At 48.6% G+C, this 20,642-nt stretch overlaps 1 protein-coding gene across 3 annotated transcripts in view; it reads left to right on the top strand.

Moving 5' to 3' along the window:
• AGR3 (anterior gradient 3, protein disulphide isomerase family member) overlaps nucleotides 1–16,608 on the top strand; it is a 57,666-nt gene extending 41,058 nt beyond the window's left edge. For all 3 annotated transcript variants that reach the window (XM_068238505.1, XM_068238504.1, XM_068238503.1), the window contains exons 5-8: nucleotides 2,191–2,267; nucleotides 6,566–6,629; nucleotides 10,736–10,819; nucleotides 15,824–16,608. In XM_068238505.1, the coding sequence (XP_068094606.1) occupies nucleotides 2,191–2,267; nucleotides 6,566–6,629; nucleotides 10,736–10,819; nucleotides 15,824–15,873 (275 nt within the window). In that variant the 3' untranslated portion in view covers nucleotides 15,874–16,608. The remainder of the gene's footprint in view (nucleotides 1–2,190; nucleotides 2,268–6,565; nucleotides 6,630–10,735; nucleotides 10,820–15,823) is intronic.
• Nucleotides 16,609–20,642: the final 4,034 nt, after the last annotated feature.

Here is a 20,642-nt window from a genome sequence, read left to right as displayed (position 1 = left end):
TGACCATCGCTTGCTAACCACTGAACTACTCTGTCCCTCTTTGATCTGAATATTCTGTTGCAGTTTTTGGGGACTTTCATACTGAATTGTTGTGTTGGAATGGATGCTGTTTCGTACATACCTCCCAACTTTCTGAGATAAGAAAGAGGGACACCTTAAAACACACTCTGGTCACGCCCCCACCACACCCCTGGTCACGCCCCCACCACACCCCTATCTAGTATATCAAATAGAATAGAAAAGATATAGTTTCATAATTCATACAACACTGGTCCTTTCTATCATCATCATTAGGTTTCTTTAAAGGATACCAGACTCAAACCTATTAGGAGAAACGCGGGGAGCATGTATGCGGACCTGTCCTGATAGCCACTGCTCCCCCCGTTCTCCTCTGCAGCCTGCCTTGCGGGTGGCGTGTCCCTCAGCGTGCTACCGCCGCCGGGAGCGCTCTGTGCATGCGCATGAAGTCACAATTACGTCATGCGCTCCCAGCGGGGTCGCACGCTGAGGGACATGGGCAAGCCAGGCTACCGCCTGCGCAGTGAGACCCGACTAGCGACCTGGAGAAGGCTGCAGGGGGGGTCTTTAGGTAAGAAGGACTGGGTGCAGAGGAGAATGGGGGAGCGGTGGCTACAGGGCCGATTCTAGACTTTAACTGGTGAGAATTCACCCCACCCCCGATTTGGAATGATCGCACAGCACCCGACTATTTACTCTGCTTCATTGAATGTTCTCACATGACATGCTGCAGCTCAATACAATAGCACACTGTCTGGATGTGAGTCTGTGACAGACGCACTGCTCACCCTCAGCCACTCCGTTCCTTCTCAGGAAAGTACACACAGTACAAAAATGCTGTCCCTAAAATCTCTGCGAATGATACACGTTTCACCTTGCTTCATGAGAGAACCGGCCCTGGGTGGCTATCATGACAGGTCCCCATACATGCCTGCTCCACCTTTTTCTTCTAATAGGTTTGGCTCTGGTATGCTTTAATATTAACATTTGGAAATAAGAAATTCCTGAATCCTGACAACCAACGGACTCAACAAATTCTTTGGCCAGTCTCCTCACCATGTAAAATATTTAGTTCCATGGTGACTGAGTGTTTCACATGGCGCCCAACTGTCCCTCTTTGGGAGCCCTGTATCTCTGTCCCTCTTTAGTCCTTATTTGTCCCTCTTTCAGGACTGATATACAGATCTGTGTAAATATATGTATTTTTTTAAATGAAAAATGTTCTTAATTGACTAATAAACTTTATTCCCATCCTTTAAATTGATATATTTCTTATATTCAAATGTTAATATGAAGATAAATGAACCAGGATAGAAAGGACCAATGTGGTTTGAATGACAAAACAACATATTTTTCTTATGAAATCTTTATGGTATGCATGACTAGGGTTGTGACGGGGCGTGATCAGGGGGTTGGCAGGGGCGTGGCTTAAGTGTCCCTCTTTCTTATCCCAAAAAGTTGGGAGGTATGGTTTCAGACTCACCTGTCTGCTGGTGTCTGCCTCTTCCTGTGTCCCGCATCTTTCTCCATGGCCACAGGGAGGGGGAATGGGAGGGGCATCTGTACCATGTGACATATGCTGTGTAGGCGCATATATCAAATAAGGAGGCCAGGAAGAAACGGCGCAATGTATAGACAATACGTTTAGAAGAAGATGGTACAGTTTAGGTGTTAAAGGATACCCGAGGTGACATGTGACATGATGCGATAGACATGTGTATGTACAGTGCCTAGCACACTAATAACTATGCTGTGTTCCTTTTTTTCTTTCTCTGTCTGAAAGAGTTAAATATCAGGTATGTAAGTGGCTGACTCAGTCCTGACTCAGACAGGAAGTGACTACAGTGTGACCCTCACTAATAAGAAACTCCAACTATAGAACACTTTCCTAGCAGAAAATGGCTTCTGAGAGCAGGAAAGAGATAAAAAGGGTCAATAGTTCATAGATTTTAGCTCTGGCATACTTCAATGAATGTGTCATTGAGCAAAAACAATAAAACATTAAAACTTAAAAGTATATTTAAACATAAAATAAAACTGTGGAATATCTTAAAAAGTTATTTTTAGGAGAAGGAAGATAGATACAATCATTTATTTTCACCTCAGGAGTCCTTTAAGGACCTGGAATGGATAAATGGATAAATGTAGAGCATTTCTTTCTTTGTTAATCAGCGCTGAAGAAAGCGTTTGCAGAAAGCGAGGACGTTCAGAAGCTGGCCAGAGAGAATTTCATCATGCTGAACCTCATGGTAAGAGCTGTCATCCCGTATCACAGCCTGAGCCCATGTGCACCCGGCCGCCCGCTTCTGTCCGCTTTTCAGCATTTGTAACATTGAAGTGTTGCTGAAACACGGACAGAAGTGGATTGTACCGGATGAAAAACTGACCCTGTAAAAACTGATCCATTTTCCATTTAAATGAATCAGTACATTGTGCATCAGTTTTTTCAACCAGTTCCAATCCGTTCTATTCGCTACCAGGGGCGTAACTAGGAATCGCTGGGCCCCCCTGCAGAAATTCTGAGCGGGCCCCCCTCCCCCCTGGGCCCACTCAGGGCCGTTTTGGGAGGCTGGAGGGGTCGCAGCATGAGGGGAGAGCTTGGTAGCATGTCGGGGGGGGGGGGGGGGGGTGTCCACCAGAGGCGTAGCTAGCGTTTTCAGCGCCCGGGGACAAAGACTATTAATGCGCCCCCTAAGGTGAAGGGTCGTGACCAAATGTGAGCGTGATTATGGGTGCTCCACATTTGGTCACGCCCCTTCAAATGTACATGGAGGTTAGCAGGCTCACGCTCACCCACCCTCCCTCAGTATGTACCTTCCAGCATGTTCCAAGACAAATTCAGCAATCATGAGCCCCCCCATCAAGACAAATTCCGCAATCATGAGTAAACATGAGGCCCCCAACATGACCAACTCAGCAATCATGAGGCCCCCAACATGACCAACTCAGCAATCATGAGGCCCCCAACATGACCAACTCAGCAATCATGAGGCCCCCAACAAGACAAATTTAGCAATCCTGAGGCCCCCAACAAGACAAATTCAGCAATCATGAGGCCCCTAACAAGACAAATTCAGCAATCATGAGGCCCCTAACAAGACAAATTCAGCGATCTTGAGGCCCCCAACAAATCATGAGGCCCCCAACAAGACAAATTCAGTAACCATGAGGCCCCCAACAAGACAAATTCAGCAGTCATGAGGCACATAAATAGACAGCATTTCACATAAATAGGCAGAATGCCCCCTTAATTTGGTAGACACCTTTCACCTGGCAGCAGTTCCCCAAAATACACTCAATCTGACAGCAGTGCTTCCCCAAAAATAGGTAGCCCCAGGTCTATAGGTGTCCCCAGAATAGGTGGCCAGCAGTATAGATGTCCCCAGAACAGGTAGCCAGGGGTAGAGATGTCCACAGAACAGGTAGCCAGGGGTATATGTGCCCAGTATATGTAGGCAGGGGTATGTGTCCCCAGTATATGTAGCCAGAGGTATATGTGCCCAGTATATGTAGCCAGGGGTATATATGCCCAGTATATGTAGCCAGGGGTATATATGCCCAGTATATGTAGCCAGGGGTATATGTACCCAGTATATGTAGTTAGGGGTATATGTGCCCAGTATATGTAGGCAGGGGTATATGTGCCCAGAGTAGGTAGCCAGGAGTATATGCCCAGTATATGTAGGCAGGGGTATATGTGCCCTGAGTAGGTAGCCAGGGAAATATGTGCCCAGAGTAGGTAGCCAGGGGTATATGTGCCCTGAGTAGGTAGCCAGGGATATATGTGCCCAGAGTAGGTAGCCAGAGGTATATGCCCAGTATATGTAGGCAGGGGTATATGTGCCCTGAGTAGGTAGCCAGGGGTATATGTGCCCAGAGTAGGTAGCCAGGGGTATATGCCCAGTATATGTAGGCAGGGGTATATGTGCCAAGAGTAGGTAGCCAGGGGTATATGTGCCCAGAGTAGGTAGCCAGGGGTATATGTGCCCAGAGTAGGTAGCCAGGGGTATATGTGCCCAGAGTAGGTAGCCAGGGGTATATGTGCCCAGAGTAGGTAGCCAGGGATATAAGTCCAGTATATGTAGGCAGGGGTATATGTGCCCAGAGTAGGTAGCCAGGTCAGGTGTCCCCCTCCCCAGCAGGAGGGGAGCAGCGCAGAGAAGAGCTGCTATCCCTTCCTCGCTGTCCCCTCCAATGTCCGGGTGGCTGGCAGCGGCGGGCGGAACTTACCTCCGTCTCGTCGCAGCGCCGGATGGATCTGCCACTACTCTGGTCTGGTCCAGACCAGAGCAGCGGCTGCGCACCCGAACTTCCGCCCAGCGCTGGAGCGAGACGGAGGTGAGTTCCGCCCGCCGCTGCCAGCCCAGCCACCCGGACATTGGAGGGGACAGCGAGGGAGGGAGAGAGCACCTAAGGTGAGGGAAGGAGGGGGGATATGGCCCCCCTTCCCCACCGTCCGCACAGCTCTCCCTCTTCTCTGCGCTGCTCCCCTCACCCGCCGGAAAAAAAAAAAAAACCCCACAGCTCAGCCAGGCGGAGGGCGCCCTTGGGGATCAGGCGCCCCGGGGCACTTGTCCTACCCCGACCCCCCCTAGCTCCGCGCCTGGTGTCCACCCTCTCTCACCTCGGGCTCTCCTCTCTGCGCTCCCCTCAGCATTGAATAGTGCCTATGCAGGCGGCGGGGCAGCGGCAGATTGATACATACATTCCTTGCGTACCACGGATGTTCCTCTCTATAGCTTCTGACGTGACTTCCTGTATAAACAGGAAGTAGCGCCAGACACTAGAGGGAGAACCATCCGCGATGGAACGCACGGAAGGTATGTATCTGCCGCTGCCCGCCGCCTGCATACGCGCACTATTCAATGCTGAGGGGAGCGCAGAGAGGAGAGCCCGAGGTGAGGGAGGGTGGACCCCCCCCCCCCCCCCCGACCTGCTACCAAGCTCTCCCCTCATGCTGCGACCACTCCAGACCCCAAAAATGGCCCTGAGCAGGAGCTGCATCCCTTATTGTTACGCCCAAACCAGTCCCTTGCGCTCTGCTAAGCAGAACGATCTTTATACCAGCGTGAACGGAGCCTGGAGGGCATTGCTAGGATCCTAAGAGATCCAGGGCACTTTTGGGCACTCCAGCCGAAAAATGGGTGTGGCCATGCACCAGAGTGTGGGTGTGGTCATGGGAGGAGCCAAATTACATGAACTTGGCAAAAGTCTAATTAGGCCTGCCCAGCAAAATGTTGGATGAAGCCCCCTCTCCATTAATACAAAAAAGAAATAAATAAATGCAGCATAACACATAAATAGGCAGTTACTTAGCTCCTGTGCTGGCTGCTTTGGCTTCCTGCTGAGTGGGCTGGCCGGAGCCAGGTTATCTGACAGTCCCCCCATAGCATTCCCTGACCTTCTAGTGGACCCCCTCTCATGCTCCCACAGGCCTCCCATTGGGGCAACTCAACTCCCAGCATGCCCCATAGAAGAAACACAGCTTCCTGCATGCCCACATAAAGGCATCACACCACCCAGCCTGGCACCACAGCACCCAGTATGCCCCCATAGAGGCCCCACAGCACCCAGCATACCCCCCATTGATGCACAACAGCCAGAGCCGGGACAAGGTCCTTCAGCACCCAAGGCTGAGACACCAAAGTGCGCCCCTCCATCCCTGCCACCCGAGCCATCAAACACTGATTGCTATTAGACTAAGAGGCGCCACAGGGCCCACAACCTCCCCAACACCTTAATATCTAGTTATCTGGCTTGCAGTCACTGCCATGTATCCCCTTTTCTTATTTCTTTCTGCTTCAAACACAATTAGGAATGACAGCTGAATGAATTCTGCGCCCCCTCCTACACTGCGCCCTGAGGCTGGAGCCTCTCCAGCCTATGCCTCGGCCCGGCCCTGACAACAGCTCCCTGCATGCCCCCATAGAGGCTCCACAGCGGACTCTGTCTGGGGGTCAGGGCCGGAGCTACCATAGGAAAAAATGGGCAATTGCCCCAGGGCCCCAGAGCCTGTAGGGGCCCCCAAGGTGTCCCTCCCCATCTTAGCTGTTGCTCCTCACGGACTCTGCAGAGTATGTTAAGTTGGGAGGTGATTGGGGGAGGGTCAGCAGCCAGCTCAGGGGCCCAGGAGGGAAATTTGGCTGCAACAAAGGGCCTCTAATGACGCTTTTTGGTCGGGGGTGTCTAGTGGGGGGCCCCCAGGCTAATTTTGCCCTAGGACCCAATTGTTACTTGAACCGGCCCTGCCTGGGGGACATCCGGGCCACCCCAGAATAGATCCGGGGCACGTGCCACTGATCTTTGGGACTAGCAACGCCCCTGCGTGTAAGACAATATATCTGAGAGATGATAATCTGTGTTCCTTTGCTATGCTTTGGTGTGAATTATCCTGTGATATATAACAGGGCGCCTACTGCCAAGACTAGGAAATTCCGACACCCAGATCTCCCTGTGTGTAGTCAGGTTTGCACGAATAGAATATCTTGTGACAAGAGTATTGTTTGGCCAGATAATTATTGTGCTTTCTCTATCTCTTACTTTCCAGCACGAGACTACAGACAAAAACCTGGCCCCAGATGGGCAGTATGTACCCCGGATCATGATTGTTGGTAAGTAGGGCCGTTTTAAGGCATAGGCAGCCTAGGCAGGGCGCTCAAAGTGAACCTAATGCTGAAAATATATTAAAAACTGAAACCTACCCAAGGAGAGGGAAGCTTCTAGATCCTAGTGGGGCTTCCCATGGTGTCCTCTGGTCCCGTGTGCCCCCTTGCGGATCCTCCAGCTGACCCGGGCTGCGCTTTTCTACTGACACTCGCATGGCCGCGCCTACGCAGCAGCACGGAGTCGCTCATGTAGCGTGTCCTGGCTTATGGTGCCGGCGCGGCCGTACTCATGCAGGGACAGTATTGCCGCCCTCATACTTGAAGATTACAGACAATTCCTCGCCGATAATTTATAGAGGGTCCTTACGTAGTGACGGGGGACTGGAGAGATTTTGTACCCAAGCTTCAGCTCGGATAGACAGATACACTTTAAAGGGAACCAGAGACGAAGCACCCTCATGTATTTTACCATATATATCAGTGGGAACATTAGAGAAAACACATACCCTGCTCTCTGTTTCATTATTTACTGTTTAGATTGCTTCTTATTAGCCCAGATAAAATCACTGACTGAGTATTCAGTCTGGCTTTGTTATAATGACTCAGCTGTAATGATTCCTGAGCAGAGCCAGCAGGGGGCAGGCTTGGGCCTTAAAAGACAGCACAGAAGACAGACTCAGCTATAAAGATTCCTGAACAAAGCCAGCCTGAATGCTCAGTCGAGGATTTTATCAGGGCTGGTAACAAGCAAGCTGAACAGTGAAGAATGAAACAGAGAGCAGGGTAGGTGTTTTCTCTAATGTTCCCACTGATCTATATGGTAAAATACATGAGGGTGCTTCGTCTTTGGTTCCCTTTAAGTAGCTCCCTACTGAGGGCCACGCCCACTACTATTGGTGGAATTCTGATACACAGTTGCTAGTTACATGATGGAAGCAATGGGAAGGTAGTTGGACATATAAATAAGATTGAGTATGATGATTGATTGATGATTAGCGTAAGAAGCCCAGAGGTACTATTAATGTGCTTATTACATAATAGGCTATTTGGGCAGAAATAGCATTTCCATTTCTGTATAAAGCCTTAAAGAGACACTGTAACATCAAAAACATCCCCTGGGGGGTACTCACCTCGGGTGGGGGAAGCCTCGGGATCCTAATGAGGCTTCCCACGCCGTCCTCTGTCCCACGGGGGTCTCGCTGCAGCCCTCTGAACAGGCGGCGACAGAGCCGACTGTCAATTCAATATTTACCTTTGCAGGCTCCAGCGGGGGCGCTGTGGCTGCTTTCGGCTCCGAAGTAGACGGAAATACCCGATCTCAGTCGGGTTCGCTCTACTGCGCAGGCGCCGGAAACTTGCGCCTGCGCAGTAGAGCAGACCCGACGGCGATCGGGTATTTCCGCCTACTTCGGAGCCGACAGCCATCAGAGCGACTGCGCAGGAGCCGGGAAGGTAAATATTGACGTCATCTTGTACCGAGGGCTGCAGCGAGACCCCCGAGGGAAGGAGGACGGCGTGGGAAGCCTCATTAGGATCCGGAGGCTTCCCCCACCCGAGGTGAGTACCCCCCAGGGGACGTTTTGACGTTACAGATTCTCTTTAAAGGAAACCAGAGATAAAGAATTAAAAGTTAGTTATACATACCTGGGGCTTCCCACAGGTCCAGAAACCCTGATCGCTCCCACGCCGCGGTCTTTAGCCTTCCCCGTTCGCCGCACCGACTCACAGACTTCCAGGTGGCGTGGCCAGCCTACGCAAGTGAAGTGCGCTCCTTGCGTATCTCTCCAGCAGCCGCTGGAGAGGTACGCAAGGAGCGCACTTCAGCTACGCCTTGACTGGCCAGTCGGCTGAAGTCACGGGAGCCGGTGCGGAGAACGGGGAAGGCTGAGGACCGCGGCGTGGGAGCGCCGGGAAGCCCCAGGTATGTATAACTAACTTTTAATTCTTTATCTCTGGTTCTCTTTAAAAAGGAACTGTAATCAATAACATTGCTTTTTTTTTTTTTTACAATATTCATTTATAAATAATTTAGTCAGTGTTTGCCCATTGTCCAAATCTTTCCTCTCCCTCATTAACATTCTGAAATGTATCACAGGTGGCGACATCTTTAGTCCTGTCAGGTGATCTCTGTGGAATGTTTTTATTTAGTGAAAGTGTCGAATGCTCTGGAAGGAGAATTCCGCATAACTAAACAGCCTAGGCTAAGCATCAGTGGGAGGGCGGGGCTGAACACCTTATGTCAGCTGTATATAGGCAATTAGGAAATTTGGGCGCCTGGAGCTAATGGACTATTTGGGCGCCCCATAGGCTCTCATGCAAAATATCGGCTTTTGGGCGATAAAGAAGAAACATGGGCGTCAGATAAATAGCGGGCACCGGGCCCGCCCAAACAACATTTTTCATTTTGAAAATTAGAGTTCCGATAAATATTGTTTTGAATTTTGTTTTGAGAATTATAATATTGTAAATTATCGTTTTGAACTTTACTACGATTTCTGTCCGAAATAGATTGTTTTCCGACGATTTCCGTCGTTCTGTCCGTGCGGAAGATTTCCCTTGATCGCCGGCGGGTCTGGAGTGCGTCAATAGTGGCGTTCGAATGTCCGACGACCGAAGCTAGCGGCAATACATTACCTGTTCCTGCCGGCGCGAGTCCCCACTCTCTCTTCTCCGCTGGGTTCCAGATTTTGGACCGGCTGGCTACTTCCTGTCCCGGCAGGAAGCTTAAACAGTAGAGCGCCCTCTACTGTTTAAACTTCCCCGGACGTGAAGTGAAGCCAACCGGACCGGAACCCAGCAGGAGAAGAAGACAGCGGAGAACGGGGGACTCGCGCCGGCCAGATCAGGTAATGTATGCGGGGGCAGGGGGGCAGCGGCAGGCCAGCAGCTTCACAGATGGTGAATCGATTTCATGTTGAAATCGATTCACAATCTGTTTGCAGTAAAGGCAGCCATATGATCCCTCTCTGTTCAGATTCGATCAGAGAGGGAGCTATCTGTTGGTCAAACTGATGGCAAATCGACCAGTGTATGGCCACCTTTAGGGTTAGGCACCACCAGGGGGGGTCTTAGGGTTAGGCACCACCAGGGGGGTCTTAGGGTTAGGCACCACCAGGGGGGTCTTAGGGTTAAGCACCACCAGGAGGGTCTTAGGGTTAGGCACCACCAGGGGGATCTTAGGGTTAGGCACCACCAGGGGGATCTTAGGGTTAGGCACCACTAGGAGGGGTCTTAGGGTTAGGCACCACCAGGGGATCTTAGGGTTAGGCACCACCAGGAGGGTCTTAGGGTTAGGCACCACCAGGAGGGTCTTAGGGTTAGGCACCACCAGGAGGGTCTTAGGGTTAGGCACCACCAGGAGGGTCTTAGGGTTAGGCACCACTAGGAGGGTCTTAGGGTTAGGCACCACTAGGAGGGTCTTAGGGTTAGGCACCACCAGGAGGGTCTTAGGGTTAGGCACCACCAGGAGGGTCTTAGGGTTAGGCACCACTAGGAGGGTCTTAGGGTTAGGCACCACTAGGAGGGTCTTAGGGTTAGGCACCACCAGGAGGGTCTTAGGGTTAGGCACCACCAGGGGATCTTAGGGTTAGGCACCACCAGGGGGTCTTAGGGTTAGGCACCACCAGGAGGGTCTTAGGGTTAGGCACCACCAGGAGGGTCTTAGGGTTAGGCACCACTAGGGGGGTCTTAGGGTTTGGGATTAATAGAGGGAGGGTTCTGTGTGAGAGTAAGGTTAGGTTTAGTTGTAGTAAAATATCGGTAATATTTATCAATGTTTTACTATGCTTATTACGACTGTAAATATATTTTTGTTTTTATTGTTATAGTCGATATTTTGCAATATTATTACTGTTATTTTAACATATTTATTATTCTATCTCAGAAAAAGATGAAGAAACAATAAAAATATTATTATAGACCATATCTTAAAATGTCGGTTATACCCTGCGCCTTTTTTTCCGGGCGCCCTTACTTGATGTATGCATAGTTTATGGATAATATCTAGTGTTTGCCTATACAATAACTACGCACCTGGTATCATATTGTGACCACAGGCCAGGGAACCCAGTTACTCTCCATGTTTGAACGTCTTATGTTCTCTTATTTTATAGATCCATCACTTACCGTGCGAGCAGATATCACTGGCCGATACTCCAATCGCCTTTATACCTACGAACCGCAAGACATTCCCCTCCGTAAGTTTTAATTCTTTGTATCGTGAAATATGTGTTAACAGAACAAATCTAGACCACTGACACCAATCGCCAGGGCGACATAAAGGGCATTATTCAATTCACTTTTCCTCCTGAGTTTCTAGGAGACCATTTTTCATCTTCTGTTTAAAATAACTTTTCAGCATTTTGCAGTTGAAAAAGTACCAAAAAAATCTTGACTGGTCTTCATTGCCGGAGCAGTGCTTTTCAGCGCTGCTAGATTTGGGCGCAGCCGGCGCCTCCATAGACTTCAATAGAATCACTCCTATTGAAGTGCTCAGTGAGTAACGTCGGCTCCGTCAGAAGACAGAGCCGACGTTGCTTAAAAACACAATAATTCGGCCTCCAGCAATCGCTGGAAGCCGAATTATTTCATTCCCCTACTATCCATGGCGGCCTGGAGGGGGAATAGTAATTACATCGGCCCGGACTTGTGCAGAAGCAGGATCAGCCATATACCGGCTGTATCCTGCGCCCAAGTCTACTGGCGCCGATTTCAAATGTACTCCCCATTGCTGCCCTTCTGTGAGGTTCATTGGGGTTGATTAGCAGCGCAGCTTAATGACAGCAGCGCAAGGTAAAAACCTCCTGCGCACGCTGTGCTGTGGTAGTGTAGCATAACGAGCGCTCGATTAACTTAACAGGCGCTCCACTGAACCCACTCTGAGCCCGGCGGGTTCAGTGGCTTCAAAGGACGAGAATCCTGCACTTTGATTGGCCCACTAGGCTGCCTGTCACTTGCAAGGAGATTTTCACCTCACACCGCTGTCATTAAGCAGCGCAGCTTAATGAGTCAACCCCATTGTGCTTTATGTACCTGGTTTATCACTGAGGGTTGGGTGGTATTTAGCTACCCTTGCCCCCGCACACTGCGATGTGACTGTCAGTATACCTGATAACGTATGCATTTAATCTCTTTATCTGCGTACATTTGAAATAGCCGCTTGTTGAATTGGGCGCGCTTATCGTGCTTGTTATATAGCAGCTATATGTTTATTGTTAGAAATATTTAGCGGTTATGTCGCTGTAACGGAGGGGGGAGCTGGAGCCGCAGGGAGGGAAGCCCGACCTCTCCCTCCCTTCCTCTCCATGGACCGCCCTCCATGCTCCCCCCTCGGACTGCAGAGTTAGCGCACGCTGTAAATAGCTACTCGCCTCCAATTGCCGCTCACTCGCCGCCGGTCTTCTCCTCTCTGCATAGCCAGGTATACACACGCTGCTTCCTGTTAAACAGGAAGCAGCATGTATATCAGCGGCTAGGCAGAGAGGAGAAGACCGGCGGCGAGTGAGCGGCAATTGGAGGTGAGTAGCTATTTACAGTGCTTCCCTGCGCATTACTCTGCATCTGAGGGGGGAGCACGGAGGGTGGCCCAAGGGAGAGGAAGGGAGGGAGAGGTCGGGCTGCCCTCCCCGACCTCTCCCTCCCTTCCTCTCCCCGGGCCGCCCTCCGTGCTCCCCCCTCAGATGCAGAGGTCATTTCCACTACCGCGATTCATTTTTTAACCGATCGCGATCGCGCGGCGGAGCGATTATTGCCGCGATTTTGCTATGCAGTGCATAGCATAGCAAAATCGCGATCGCAAACGTCGGAAATTTTGTGCATTTGCTGAATCGCAATCACTAGCGTTCAGCACGAACGCTAGTGATTGCTAGTGGAAAAGGGCCCTTAGGGTGCAGGCGCTGCCATGAATGGGAGCGGGATCAAGGGTGCAATAATTCACTTTGAAATAAAAAGATAAACCGAAAACAAACACATTTATATGCGATAGCAATAGCAGTTAATAACCGTTAATTTACATTGCGTCCATATTATGCAGTCCACGCCGGCAAGGAAAGAATGGAAAATTTAATTTGTTTTCTCACTCGAATAAAAAAATAGATTTTTCTGTACAACCGATCTTTTTATTGAACTGCTATAACATCAATCTTTTTATTATATTGTGTGTGGCCACCTATACACATGAGGCCAATGTGATATCCTATAACTTGTTATGGTACAGTATGTAAGCACTGATTCAGAAAGCATATCACATGATGTACCTCCCTGATCTGTCTTAAGGCAGCCATACACTGGTCGATTTGCCATCAGATTCGACCAACAGATAGATCCCTCTCTGATCGAATCTGATCAGAGAGGGATCGTATGGCTGCCTTTACTGCAAACAGATTGTGAATAGATTTCAGCATGAAACCGATCACAATCTGTGGAGCTGCTGCCGCCGCCGCCTGCCCGCCAGCTATACATTACCTGTTCCGGACGGCGCGACTCCCCCGGTCTACACTGTCTTCTCCGCGCTGGTCTCCGGTCCGGCTGACTGGCTTCACTGAACTTCCTGTCCAGGGGAAGTTTAAACAGTAGAGGGTGCTCTACTGTTCAAACTTCCTGCCAGACAGGAAGTTCAGTGAAGCTGCAGCCCTGGAGCCCGGAGCGGAGAAGAAGACAGCGGAGACCGGGGGAGTAACGCTGGCCGGAACAGGTAATGTATCTCCGCTGTATTGCGTCGGTCGTCGGGCTTTGAAACGCCACTATCGACGCACTCCCGACCAGCCGGCGATCGAGAAAAATCTTTGCACGGACGGATCGACGGGAACGATGGATTTCGGATGGAAATCGATCGTTCTGTCAGCTTTTGCGTGACGATTTCACAGCAGATTCGATCACAGTGATCGAATCTGCTGTATATCGGCGGGAAAATCGTTAGTTGTATGGGCCCCTTCAGCTCATTATTTCCTCTTTCCCTATTTATTTATCTCATAAATTATCTCCCCCTATTTATCTCATAGATTATCACCCTTATCTGTTTATCCCATGATTTATCTCTCCTTTTCCGTATATCGCATTAATTATCTCCACAAATCTTTTTATCACATGGATTATCACTCCTTGGCCTTGATTCACTAAAGGGTGCTAAGTGCTAGCACGCCAGTGAAAAGGCACTTTGCATGTGCTAACTACCGTGCTAGCACATGCAAACTACTTAGCACTGTAGTTAGTACATGCAAACTTAGCACCGTAGTTAGTACATGCAAACTACTTAGCACCATAGTTAGTACATGTAAACTACTTAGCACCGTAGTTAGTGCATGCAAACTACTTAGCACCATAGTTAGTACATGTAAACTACTTAGCACCATAGTTAGTACATGTAAACTACTTAGCACCGTAGTTAGTGCATGCAAACTACTTAGCACCATAGTTAGCACATGCAAACTACTTAGCACCATAGTTAGTACATGCAAACTACTTAGCACCGTAGTTAGTACATGCAAACTACTTAGCACCATAGTTAGTACATGTAAACTACTTAGCACCGTAGTTAGTGCATGCAAACTACTTAGCACCATAGTTAGCACATGCAAACTACTTAGCACCATAGTTAGTACATGCAAACTACTTAGCACCGTAGTTAGTACATGCAAACTACTTAGCACCATAGTTAGTACATGCAAACTACTTAGCACCGTAGTTAGTACATGCAAACTACTTAGCACCGTAGTTAGTACATGCAAACTACTTAGCACCATAGTTAGTACATGCAAACTACTTAGCACCCTAGTTAGCACGTGCAAAGCTTTTAGGCGTGCTAACTATGTTGGCACCCTTTTGTGAATCAAGCCCCTTATTTGTTTGTTACATTAATTATATCCAGTTTTATTTTTTTGCATTAATTATCTCCCCATATCTGTTTCCCTCTCTGTAAGCTGGCTATACACATATAGAATTCTGCCCAGTGGTCCCCAGAAAGGAATCGATTCCCACCATACACTGCAAAATACATTTCAATAGATTTGGCCGGGAATCTTTAGAAAAATCAAAGGAACCACAGCATTGCAGTGTTGGATGCAGTGCAAAGCTATGGTCCACTGGTCGACAGCCACTCCCATCCACCCCCACCCCTACGGTCAACCCAAATATTCTGTCTGGTCCGATCAATACCTCTGCTCAATTTTAGGCCAAAATCAATAGGGACTTTTTGTGGCATCAGTTCCCCTCAAAAGGGAAAATGGATGTACCAACAGCGTGGTTTACAGCTGAGCTGAAAGATGGGTAAGGTGAGATAAGCTTTATAAATCCTCTGCATCATTGCCTACATTATACTCCAAGTTATGCCCACAAACTGCTGTACAAAAGCTCTGCATAATGCAGTCTGTCCATCTGTATTATTTCCATGGGATGAGCAAGTCAGACAGGTTCTCCTCTTATTGTGTATGACGGTGGCTGCATAATGAGCTTGTTTTCTCCTCCCCTGGCCCTCCCATTAATTAGCATATAGGAAGGTGGGCACAAAATGTGGAGGCGGGGACCACATGGAAAGGGAGGAGGCAGTGCAGAGTCAGCAGAGAGGAGGGGGGAGTTGCCTTGCTGCGTTCTCTGTGTGGTGAGGACACTTCCCTAGCACCTGCACTATTTAGGGGCTTAAAGGACACCCAAGGGCGAAAATAAACTAATGAAATAAATGATTGTATCTATCTTCCTTCTCCTAAAAATGACTTTTTGACTGTTTTATTGTTTTTGCTAAATGACACATTCATTGAAGTATGCCAGAGCTAAAATCTATGAACTATTTACCCTTTTATCTCTTTCCTGCTCTCAGAAGCCATTTTCTGCTAGGTAAGTGTTTTATAGTTGGAATTTCTTATCAGTGAGAGTCACACTGTAGTCACTTCCTGTCTGAGTCAGGCCAGAGTCAGCCACTTACATAACTGATATTTAACTCTTTCAGGCAGAGAAAGAAAAAAAAGGAACACAGCATAGTTATTTGTGTGCTAGGCACTGTACATACACATGTCTATCTCATCGTGTCACATGTCACTTTGGGCATCCTTTAAAAGTGCTCTTGTACTTTACTAGTTTGTTTGTTTTTCCGTTGTGATGGAGGTCATATGTTTAGCTGTGGAAAACCTCCATACGCAATGTATCTCATCACCGATAAGGAAATCATCTCTTCATCATAACCTCCTGTTTTCTCTGTCTGTTCCCTGCAGTGATAGATAATATGAATAAGGCCCTGCGGCTCCTGCAGACGGAGCTATGATGTGCCGCATCCTGTACTGACCCCGGACCCTCCCCCAAATGTCGCCCTCTCCCCAACAACACCCGACCAGCCGTCTCCTGGAGGCCTCCATACCGGATCACCCGAGGAAGACTCAGGTCTGCTTTCCCCACAATCATCTCAGTGGGTTCCACCATCACATGGAAGGACTCCTACAAACCCACAGAGCTCACACTCCACTCGGAAGGTCCTCATGCGCAGAGGCTCCTGGACACATTGCAGACTGAGGAGATATATTGGCTTGTTAACAATGGTACCAATATGTAATTTCATGAGTGCCATACTTACCTGAAAAAATGCATACTTCCCTGTCTAAATTTCTTGGCTCCACCCCACATTCCTTATGGCCTGTGCCACAGAAGTTCCTGCTAGGGGGCGTAACTTAACTATCCCAGGCAAACCCTCCCCCCAAGCAGCAGATATGTACCCGCCCACAGCATCACTGCCTTAGTGCCACTGCCTTGTTCCACAGATATGTGATCAGGGTCGTACGACTTATTACAGTGGTAAAATGTCAAAATTTCCAAATCCCTCAAATCCTGTTTTCATATCACTCTGTCATTTTATACCCAGGGAAGAATATTTTGTTTTTTTGCAGATAATAGTCACTTTTAGAAGTTTTTAATACTCCTTTCCATTCTAAATGTTTTTAAAGAAAAAACTTTGTAACTTTTACAGACCGTAAATATTATTAAAATTTACTGATATAACAAAGAATTGTGTCTCCTGCATATTTTCTTCATGAAATAAGGGTCACGTTTGAGCGGGCGTGTGCCTGTAAATATACGGGTCAGGTGGCCAAAGTTCTCGCTGCAAGTTGGGCCTGTGGACTATTGTCACCCCGTCCTTATAAAGCCAACTCTCAGGCAAAGCTCTGTAATCCCGTGGGTGAGGCTTGAATGACGTAGGGGCTGGAGGAACAGCCTGGAACCAGGGCCGTTTCTTGGGCAGTGCGGGCAGGGCGACTGGCAAGTAGAAGAAGGGGGGTGCAGGCAGAAGGACACAACCGCTAGGGAGCTGGTGACATGTGGTGCAGCCGAATGGAAGAAGAAAGAAGATTACCAGCGCGATCACCTTCCTTGACTCCTCCTGGGCTGCCTGTGTCAGATGTCAAGTCATCCTCACATCACCACTGCGTGAGGACACCTGATGTCCTGTAGCGGTACTGCAGGCTGTCAGTGCGTGGTGCCTATGGAGGAGTCGGCTTTCCGGGCTCTCTTTGCCTGTGTGTTCTCCTGGTCCCTGCTTCCTTCTGGATGAGCGGCTGGTCACTAGTAAGTAGGCAGATCTACTTGTGACCTGTGGCTGTGTGACTGTCCCTAAAGAGTAAGGGTTCGCGATTCCACGGGGGTGGGGGTGAAGGGGGTGCAATTTTTACACTCTCGCCCTGGGTGCAATTTAGCCTAGAAACTGCCCTGCCTGGAACACGCCAGTTAGAGCGGAGAGCTTGACTGCGGTGAGCATGCCCGATTGACACAGGTACTTGTTAGCTGCGGGACGCCGCGGCTGCCTGCACAGATTTCCGGCGAGGTCAAGGTAACAGGACTCCTATGATGCCCGCTAAGGCGGAAGTAAAAGTATTTGGAATATGCGGAATGAAGTCTGACCATAGGAGGGGATGCGCTCTTGTAGCTATACAAACCAAGACGATCAATCTGCAATTGTATTGCAGGAACTGGCTGCATTATTATAAGATGCCAGGCAGCGCCCCATCAGATGCATCAGGTTGGTTTTCAATAGGCCAATGGGAATATTCCCCCACATGGGTTGGATCATTGAGTAATGGACCAATGAAAGTCCTCCATGGTGCTCAGGGAGGATTCCCATTGGTCTTCTGCAAACCAATGGCAGCCTGAGGCTTCTGATGGGGCTCTGGGATTGGTATACAGTTGTTTTTAGCGACCCGAATGGGTAGTGACCGGGAAGAAGCACAGCTTCACAGCGACACCTGCTGATCTATTTGGCTGCAGTAGTGTCTGAATCACGCCAGAAACAAGCATGCAGCTAATCTTGTCAGGTCTGACAATAATGTCAGAAACACCTGATCTGCTGCATGCTTGTTCAGGGGCTATGGCTAATAGAATTAGAGGTAGAGGATTAGCAGGACAGCCAGGCAACTGGTATTGCTTAAAAGGAAATAAATATGGCAGCCTCCGTATACCTCTCACTTCAGCTGTTCTTTAAAGTTCTTAGGGACAGGTAAATAAAGGTGAAGATCGCAGCCTGAAGCTCTCTCAGTTTGTACTGCAGGAAGTGGCTGGGAGAGAGCTTCCTGACCGGGTATGTAGTGTCTGCGCAAGCCTAGGAAATGTTTGTGTGTGGAATTAGATACATTTCAACCTTGCTGGAGGAGGAATTATCTGCACCCTTGTTACTTATTTTACCACTAATCCCCCAACTGGCAGCAAATTTGGCATCTCCTTTCAGTGGTGGGCCGAAATTTCGCATATGCGAAATATCGCATCGAAATTCACAATTACTAATCGTAATGTGAAATTTCAGGGAAAATCGTAATTAACTTCATATGTAATACTTATATTTCATTTTTTTTTATTTTTTAAAAACACCTTGTAGTTTTTGTGAAAATCGATTTTAAAAATGCAAAGAAAATGGTTTTTAAATTGTCATTTTTCTGAGTTTAAAAAAAAACATTTTTTCTTTGCATTTTTAAAATCGATTTTTGGAAAATAATTTTTTTGACTTGTATCCACTAGTCTTCTTAAAGAGAGCCTGAAGCGAGAATAAATCTCGCTTCAGACCTCATAAATAGCAGGGGCACATGTGCCCCTGCTAAACCGCCGCTATCCCGCGGCTTAACGGGGGTCCCTTCACCCCCAAATCCCCCTCGATACACCCGGGGATCGCTTCCTGGTTGGGGCAGGGCTAGCCGCCGCAGCCCTGCCCCACGTGCGTCTGTCAGCGCGTATCTCCGCCTCTCCCCCGCCCCTCTCAGTCTTCTTTCACTGAGAGGGGCGGGGGAGAGGCGGCGATGCGCCGCTGATAGACGCGACTGGAGGCAGGGCTGCAGCCGTTAGCCCTGCCTCCAGGAAGACAAATCACGACCAAATCTGCGACCAAGTGTCGCAGTGGTCGTTTTGGGGGTAAGGGACCCCCGTTAAGCCGCGGGATAGCGGCGGTTTAGCAGGGGCACACGTGCCCGTGCTATTTATGAGCTCTGAAGCGAGATTTATTCTCGCTTCAGAGTCTCTTTAACATTTGTAGCAATTTTGGTGTCACTACCATGTATGCTTTGCTATTCACTACCAAAGTCGGCATGAAGTTACGCGAAAATTACACAAAATTTTACATGGAATTACGAATGGCTATACGAAATAAATGAAATGTAAAAATCGAAATTATGTATAGGCAAAATTGCAAACATTTGCGTAATCGTAATTAGCTGATTACAATCAGGGCCGCCATCAGAAATTTTGGGGCCCCTCACACATCATCAGGCCTGCTCCCCCCTTCCTGGGCCCACCCACTGGTTGCTGTGCCCACCCACTAGCCACCCCACAGCGTGATGCTGCAAAAAAGTGGGCATGACCATGGCATGTTGTGGGTGGAGCCAAATACTAGCAAAATACAGGTAGTCCCCGGTTAACAAATGAGATAGGGACTTGTAGGTCTGTTTTTATCCTTTATCCGTTCTCTTTTGTCCCCCTCTGTCTCACCTCAGTTTGTGCCTCTTTTGTGTCCCTCTGTGTGACCTCATGTTCCCGTTTCATGTCTTTTCTCACTGTGCCACTTTTGTCCGCCTCTGTTCCCAGCTCTTTGGGGGGGGGGGGTCCAGGGCCCCCAGAAGCCCTGGGCCCCTCACTGCAGTGTCAGTTGTCCCCCCTGATGGCTGCCCTGATTACAATCATCTCTACGTCTCATGTATGTCTGGATCTGTCGCTGTAGTAAGACAGTGTTTTATATACATATAAAAATGTTTGCCCTTTATTTTTCACACTATACAAAGCTCAGCTCAGTACATTAATTATTATTAAGAGTCATTTCCCTTTAAAGGTGAAAGCGATTTTTACACGCTCTCCAATTATAAATTCCCCTTTGATCTGAAGCTAATCGGACTGATGTGAGATGTGAGTGCTGACTGAGAGCTGCCAGCCAATGAGACGGCGGTGGCCCTGGTGAGGTAACTTGCGGAACAGGATCTGTGGCAGGATCTGTCTGGGGCTGGGTGTTGGCCGTGCAGCAGATGGACGGTGTGAACCCTGACAATCTCCAGCTATATTTCCTTATATGACAGAGACAAATATTTGTACAGCGACAGAACAATGAGGGCATCGCAGCGCTGAGTGTAAGGACACCTCAGCATTCCCCCGCATCGCCCGTCAGCACAGAAAACTCCGGAATGTAGCAGAGATCAGCTCCTCATAGATTCCTCATAAAAGGCTTATTCACAAAAATTATCAACACAAATGCCTCAATTCACTAAGATCATGCTGGAGATAATAAGGCAAGAGAAAACTTACCTCCACATAATGCTGGGAATACACGGTTCGTTTTTGCCTTCGTTTAAACCTTCGTTTCGATTGTGCCTTTTGTCCTTTTCGATCCCGAAATAATCGGTCATACGGTTAATATCACCACCCACGGTTTCGTTTTTTTTTTCGATTCTGATGGTTTCGTTTTTCCAATGATCGAAGGCTGCAAAGAAACGAAACGAAAATCCCTTTTTACAGGGACGGACTAGCATAAACGAATATATAATCGATCTGAACAGCCATCAAGCCTACCAATGGCTC

Source organism: Hyperolius riggenbachi, chromosome 5 (genome assembly GCF_040937935.1).
Source record: "Hyperolius riggenbachi isolate aHypRig1 chromosome 5, aHypRig1.pri, whole genome shotgun sequence".
Taxonomy (NCBI): Eukaryota; Metazoa; Chordata; class Amphibia; order Anura; family Hyperoliidae; genus Hyperolius; species Hyperolius riggenbachi.
Note: the sequence above shows the minus strand (reverse complement) of the source record. Positions and strands in the feature narration are given on the sequence as shown.